This window comes from Limulus polyphemus, unplaced genomic scaffold (genome assembly GCF_000517525.1).
Source record: "Limulus polyphemus unplaced genomic scaffold, Limulus_polyphemus-2.1.2 Scaffold363, whole genome shotgun sequence".
In the NCBI taxonomy this organism is placed as follows: Eukaryota; Metazoa; Arthropoda; class Merostomata; order Xiphosura; family Limulidae; genus Limulus; species Limulus polyphemus.
The window spans coordinates 310,417-318,470 of NW_013665973.1; the positions used below are offsets into that span (position 1 = coordinate 310,417).

The 8,054-nt window shown below is 32.3% G+C and overlaps 1 protein-coding gene across 1 annotated transcript in view; it reads left to right on the forward strand.

The window, feature by feature from the left end:
• The window catches only part of LOC106457702 (bcl-2-related ovarian killer protein homolog B-like), a 23,830-nt gene extending 15,993 nt beyond the window's left edge, over positions 1-7,837 (forward strand). Inside the window, exon 2 of the mRNA XM_013917148.2 lies at positions 7,582-7,837. Within this exon, the coding sequence (XP_013772602.2) occupies positions 7,582-7,734 (153 nt within the window). The 3' untranslated portion in view covers positions 7,735-7,837. The remainder of the gene's footprint in view (positions 1-7,581) is intronic.
• The last annotated feature ends 217 nt before the right edge of the window (positions 7,838-8,054 follow it).

Consider the following 8,054-nt stretch of genomic DNA (forward strand, 5'->3'; position numbering starts at 1 on the left):
AGCAATGAAGATTTTGTAGGTTTGAACCAAACTAAATAACATTAAACCTTTTTTTGATTTCCGATATTTTCTTATTTTTGATGTTTGAGCTCTTTTGTGTTTAGAACAATATATACTAATTTTTAAAGTATCAAATTGAATTTTTGTTCAATAAAAATCTTTCAATTGCGACTGTAGCTTCCCTCCCCCCCCCCAAAAAAACGTTGTTTTCAAAATAAGGGTGCGTCTTATATTCCGAAAAATACGGTAACTTGCAGTCTCTATAATGTCACATACCTTACAGCCTATGTTATCTCGCATACAATAAATATTCTATAATGATACATACCGTACACTGTCTTTAACGTCAAAAGCCTTACAGTGTCTGTAATGTCACAAACCTTACAGTGTCTGTAATGTCACATATATTACAGTGTCTATAATCTCACATATCTTACAGTGTCTGTAATGTCACATATATTACAGTGTCTATAATCTCACATATATTACAGTGTCTGTAATGTCACATATATTATAGTGTTTATAATTTCACATATATTACAGTGTCTATAATTTCACATATATTACAGTGTCTATAATATCATATATTACAATGTCAGTAATGTCACATCTATTACAGTGTCTATAATGTCACATATATTACAGTATCTGTAATGTCACATATATTACAATGTCTGTAATGTTATATATCTAACAGTGTATGTAATGTCATAAAGCTTACACTTATCATATACAGTGTATGTAATGTCATAAAGCTTACACTTATCATATACAGTATCTGTAATGTCACATATATTACAGTGTTTATAATTTCACATATATTACAGTGTCTATAATGTCACATATATTACAGTGTCTATAATATCACATATATTACAGTATCTGTAATGTCACATATATTACAATGTCTGTAATGTTATATATCTTACAATGTCTGTAATGTCATAAAGCTTACACTTATCATATACAGTGTATGTAATGTCACATTTCGTATAGTATCTGTAAAATCCCATACCTTAAAGTATCTCCAAAATTACAAATCATACAGTTCTTATAGCGTCACATATCGTACAGTTTATATAATCTCACATGCCTTACAGTGTCTATAATGGCGCATTCCTTCCAGGTTCTATAATGTTACCTACGTTATATTTTCTGTATTGTCACATACCTTACAGTACCTTCAATATCACAAACAGTAGTGTCTGTAATGGCACATTCTTTGCAGTTTCTCTTAAATTAAGTAACTTAATGACTACAATTTACATAGTCGCACATCGTAGAGATTCTGTGGTGTTCCATATCTTGCAGTAACTACAAAATTACATCCTGCAACGTCACATATACAGTTTCTGTCTATAATATCACATACCTCACAGTGTCTATAATGACACTTACCTTACAGTTTCTATCGTGTCACATAATTTACAGTTCTTTTAACATCACATACCTCACGCTGCCTGTAATCCTGTATATTTTACAGTGTTTTTAATTTCACATTATTTACATAATCTGCAATGTCACAAACCTTAAAATGTCTCTGATTTCACATTCCTTAAAATGTGTATCAAATCACATACTGTCAAGTTTCTACAGTGCCGCATTCCTTGCAGCTTCTCTAACGCCACATTCCTTACAGCTCCTATAAATTCACTTACCTCAAGTTTCTGTAATGGCATATACCTTACGATTTAGATAATGTCACAAATCTTGCAGTGTCTATTATGACATATACCTTATAGTATCTATTATATTACACACCTTACGGTATCCATTATGACATATACCTAATAGTATCTATTATATTACACACCTTACGGTATCCATAATGTCATATACCTTATAGTATCTATTATATTACACACCTTACGGTATCCATAACGTCAAATACCTTATAGTATCTATTATATTACACACCTTACGGTATCCATAATGTCATATACCTAAAAGTATCTATTATATTACACACCTTACGGTATCCATAACGTCAAATACCTTATAGTATCTATTATATTACACACCTTACGGTATCCATAATGTCATATACTTTATAGTATCTATTATATTACACACCTTACGGTATCCATAATGTCAAATACCTTATAGTATCTATTATATTACACACCTTACGGTATCTATAATGTCATATACCTTATAGTATATATTACATTACACACCTTACGGTATCCATAATGTCATATACCTTATAGTATCCATTATATTACACACTTAAAGTGCCTATAATATCACATACCTTACGGTATCTATTATATTACACACACTTACGGTGTATATAATACTACCAGCCTTGCAATACCTGCAATGTTATATACATTATAATTCCTACAATAGTATATTACTTAAAGCGTCTAAAGTGTTACATACCTCAAAGTCTCTATATCGGCACATACATTAATTGTACTGTCCAAATGATTACACACTTTACAATTCCTACAATGCTACATTACTTACTGAATCTAATCTGATTCGTATCTTAGAATTCGATTACTTTTTATACTGTGTTCGTGTACTGGAAATTACATGAGTACGTATTCTATTTTTATATCGCAACACAGTGACTTTTGTAACTATGTGATGAAAACACCAAAGTGGCTTTGATAATTTGTTAAAGAAAGCTTATATTCCTTGAAAAACTTATCACCTCTCGTACAAAAATTACGACCCATATGTATACAAAGTAACCCAGGTGTGTAGGTTAAACTTCTTAACAGTAAGTAACAGTGTTACTTACGAACAGCTTTTAATTTCTTGTCAACATACTATCGACGAGTGCCATTTACGCTTTACTTTTGACTGATTGGTTTGTCTTGTTCATAGGCCTGAGATACTTCTTATATATTATATTATGATACTGTACTGAAAGTACACGAGAAGAGAAATTTTGTTACTATAACACAAACTTCCTTGGAATTACTTCAGCACCTAATACTTGAAGTTAATGTTTTAAGGATCACTTCTTAGTTTCTTTCATTGAAAGTAAGTGCGCTAATTGATTTTATTCCAACTTCAACTAAAAATAAGGACAAGGCTAACAATGAAACGGTTCGAAACAAAACTAGCTTATCTCATTTACCAGAACGTTAACTTGCATTGTTGCAAAACTAAACAAAAGAATTTTTATTCTAACTAAATATGTGTGTGTGACTCAGTTGAATATTACTGTCTAAAAAAAATGGGCGTGTCCTAGTATCGGGCATGCTTGAACTATGAATTCGATTATTTATGATTCATGTCCCTTTGCACAAAAGCTTGTTTTGCTCTTTAAGTTCAGGGTGCGCTATGAGAATAACAGTAAAATTTGTTTTTTGTTAAGCACAAAGCCTTGTGTTGTGACTTGGATATTGAAATCCAATTTTTAACGTTATAAACTTTTGATCTCCGGCTGAACTACTGAGGGAGTGGGGGAGCATAACAGTAAAAAAATCCATTATTCGATCCAAGAACAGTAGCCCAAGAATTGGCGGTAAATATTATTGAGAAGCTGCTTTGCGCTATTTTATCAGTTCAAAATTAGGGACGGCTATGCCCAGATAGCCTTTGTGTACCTATGCATAAAAATTATAAACAAACAAAAAGTACCTGAGAAAAGTATCTTGAAAAAACAACTTAATTTATTCAAAACATAGAAATATATAGGCTTCCACCCTGTTCTAACGTTTTCAAAGATATTATCTAAATAATTACATTTTAAGCCACGACTTTAACCCTCGCCGTAAAAAATAAGTAAATGGCACGAAGATATTTTTGGAGGGGAAATTTTACATTGAGTAGAAACCGGGATATAATGTATGGAAATATACCACGCATTAAATATCACTAACCATTTCATGTGACGATCTATGTAGCTGAATAATTAAATATCTTAGACTGAGATATCTTTAAAATATTCATGTGTGCTTTATATGATAACTTACTTAGTGTGAATCATGATAAAGACAATATTAATGTGTATACTTTGGATCAGGACAATAGTGTCTTTTATTTTCAACAATATATTTAAATGAACAACTTGAAAAACGCTAAAGTAGCTTTATCATAAACAATTTTAATATTATTTGTACTTAGTATATTATATATAAGCATATAAAGGGTTAGACAAACTAAAAGCGCTCTCCAAAAAGGCTTAATATATCATTGAGCCACCAGAGTCGTCAAGACATTACCTATTAGATTGGACAATAAAGCAGCAGTATTATGTTGGAAAGTTTAAACAGGAATAATCCACTGTTTTCAAAAAAGACTTCATCCATATCCTTTAGAGATCCCATTTCGAAGTAACTAACGTCTGGGTAACTAGGCAAGCCAGTATAGTTGAATATTCTTTAACATGAACTCTTTAACTGGACTATTATCATCCCAAAACCTTGGTTCGATGGAGCTAAAATCTGGTAAATGGACAAGCTAAGGTAGAAGACTATTATTTAACAAAATCTCCACCCACTTCCTTTAGAGATCCCGATTCAACTGTACTGAATGTTGGTAATTCTAGTGTCAGGGTAAGTTACCATTCCTCAAAAAGAACTCTATCCAATTCCTTTAGAGATGTCGACTGATGAGCCAAGATCTAGTAATTAGGCAAGTAAGGGTAGACGACAATTTTGTAACAAAAACTATACCATTCCTTCAGCGGTGTCGGTTCGATGGGACCAAGATCTGGTAATTAGGTAGGCATGGGTAGACGACAATTCTGTAACAAAAACTATACCATTCTTTCAGCGGTGTCAGTTGGGTCGTCTACCCATGCCTACCTAATTACCAGATCTTGGTCCCATCAAACCGACACCGCTGAAAGAATGGTATAGTTTTTGTTACAGAATTGTCGTCTACCCATGCCTACCTAATTACCAGATCTTGGTCCCATAATTCTGTAACAAAAACTATCCCATTCCTTCAGAGATGTCGGTTTGATGGGACAAAATCTGGTAATTAAACAAGTGAGGGTAAAATACAAATATGCAACAAAAACTCCATCTTATTCCTTTAAATGCGACTGAGGTCTGGTAATTGGTCAGGCCGCGACCTCCCTAGTCTGTTACTCTGCTTGCAACGTGAGTAATGCATTGTGGTCTTGAAAGATACCATTACCAACAGTACAAAGGCAGTGCTACGATACAGAATATTATTCTAAGCCATTAACCTATCCTATTGTTTCAGTGTAATAACTGAACAAAGTCCATACTAGCAGAATGTGGCACACCTTATAATAGAACGCCTGTTGTATACGAACAAAGCGTTCAGGCTTTACGTTCCTGGAAATTATCTTTATGCTTGCACTTGTTCAAATGATAAGAAGAGTCTAATCGTTAACACAGCTGGTCAGGTCACTGTACAGAGACAACATATTTTACATGCCTGAATGAGCGTTTCTCAGAGTATTGACTGGTTTGCGGAAGGTGGCTGTACCATCGTATTCCGTAAATTATTGAGCTCACGTTGTACTTATTCTCTGACACTGTTTATTAACGTTCAGTATGAACTCCGAGCATATCTTAGTCGTTGTCATCTTCCTCTTTTGTTTCACAACAAAATGGTGATGCCCCATCTGTATATATCCTGCTAGTATGGCTGCGATATAAGACAAACGTCTTTTACACACATATACCTCTACTGTATGAAACTGACTTGACAAAAAAATCGAATATTTAATCAGTTAATTTCTGTTTTACAAACAAGTTGGTTATTACGAAAATATACATTTGGATTAAGAAAAGGTCTAACTTTACCGAACTTTATTATTTACTGTTATGAAATTTAAAATTTTAGCTCTTTAATCTAAGATGTTTTTGTATGAGAAACTACGTTTTCAGCTGTGTATTCAGTTTATGTTTTTCTAAGAGTTTCTTTTGGAAAACATTAAACACAGGTTGAACTTTGTTATAGATAAACTATATATAAATGTATATAAAAAGCAATCACAGTACCCTAGAAATAAATTATTTAATTAAACCTATGTTTCACCTATATGGTTTCATCAGGGCTCTTACAAAATATCGAAAAGTTAGGTTTAAATATACATTAAATTTTCTATTTCATGTAAGATTAGTCGTAACGTGATCCATCCGAGCGACGTTAGAAATAACATTGGTGTAAAAGCATAATTACAGATTAGTTATAAGAGTAACATATGGATAAACAATTTTTTGTTAAAGGATGAGAAATAAACACTGAATATATGTTGCACCACAAATACCAGCTTTTGTCTCTGTTGACTGTACGCTGGAGTTGGGAAATTAATGAAGCCACTGTATACTTTCGTTCAAGTAAAAACTGTCTCTCTGTAAATATTCTGCCTGTGTAAGGAAGATCTGTATTGGTTGAGAGAAGATTATGTTTATCGAAGATGTGTTGAGTTGTGATACTCCTGTCTGGTTCAAACTTGTAAGTGATCTGAATGTAGAGCAAATTTGTGTGTTGTTATCTGCCTATTTCACTAACATATATTTCTGAACAAATTAGACATTTTAGTTTGTAAACTGCTTTAAGAACAAACATGCAATACATTCATTTCCAGTACCAGCGGAGTTAATAAGACACTATTTTCTTTACATCTTTTACGGAGAACTTGTTAAAGTTTTCGTAGAGTGTGATTGGGTTTTTTTACAACTCGAATCGGAAAGCCAATTTTCTTTACTGTATTTCTTGTTTTCTAGCAACGTGGTTAATTATGTACATTATGGTAAATACGTCTGTTGGTTTCAGTTTCTCTTCAGTTTCTATGAGGTCTATAGTTAAGAAATAGTGTGTCTGTGTGATCAATCTTCTAGATATCCATTAAATTTAAGAATACATTTAAAATGTTCGAGAGTTTACATTTTGAAAAACTGTGATAGGTGGAATTTCTGTTAATGCGTTTCAATTAATCATTTACTGCATCACGTTTAACAGTACCAGGATGATGAGAGTCATTTTGTAGGAAAGAAGATTTCATCATGGGTTTCCTGTAAGATGCAATGATTATTTTTTTCCTTTTACTATTCAGGGCTGCTGTAATGACTAAAAAAGAAGAAATTTACTTCTCAGTATTAAGGAGATGAGATTAAAGTTCCTGTAAGGTGCAATGGTTATTTTTTTATTTTACTATTCAGGGCTGCTATAATGACTAAAAAATAAATTTACTTCTCAGTATTAAGGAGATGAGATTGAAGTTCCTTGAAGGTGCCATGGTTATTTTTTCTTTCTTTTACAATTTAGGGCTGCTGCAATAACTAAAAAAGAAATCTACTTCTCAGTATTAAGGAGATGAGATTAAATTTGATGTTAGGGTGAAATGCGTTTAGAAGTCGTGGAAACGTACGAGGTTATCGAAGTCATTATACCCTAAACTTTATGCGTAACTAAAAGTTTCATGTGTGGAGGATTATAAATGGTTTATACTTTACAAAACTTTCCAGTTTAATGTCTTGGAATCAATGTATATGTGTAGTTTGTGCTTGTATTTTATAATCCTTATCTTGTTATTTAATTATAAACTGATGTTTCCGTTTTAAAAGTTTCCTTACTGAAGTTGTAATATAATTGAACTTAAATTTTCCTATATTACGTTCTATATTTCCTTTGCAGGAGGCTTTGATCACACGATTTAGGAACTCTGCCAATATAAGGATCATTCATCTTGTAAGCGGTGGAATCGTCTTTATCCTGGTGATGGTATTTTTATTTTACTGGATATCTAGGCGTACAATCCGTGACTCTGGTGAGAAAGTGAAAACATAGAAAACTTGTTTGTATTGCTGTAACAAAAATTATACTTCTTATTTTTTTTTATATATAACCAGCACCATCCAACGTTAACAGGAAAAATGTTTCTATGTAGAATGTAAAAGGACGATATTTCTTAGTCTCATTTTACTCTACGCAGAAATTATCTGGATTTATTAATCTCGTTTTATTCTAGACATAACATAGTCTATAATTCCCTAGTTTTATTTTACTCAACACATAAATGACTGGGATTTCTTAATCTCGTTTTACTCTAGACATATTTGATATGTTTTAAATTAATTTTATACTACACATTAATGATGTGGATTTAT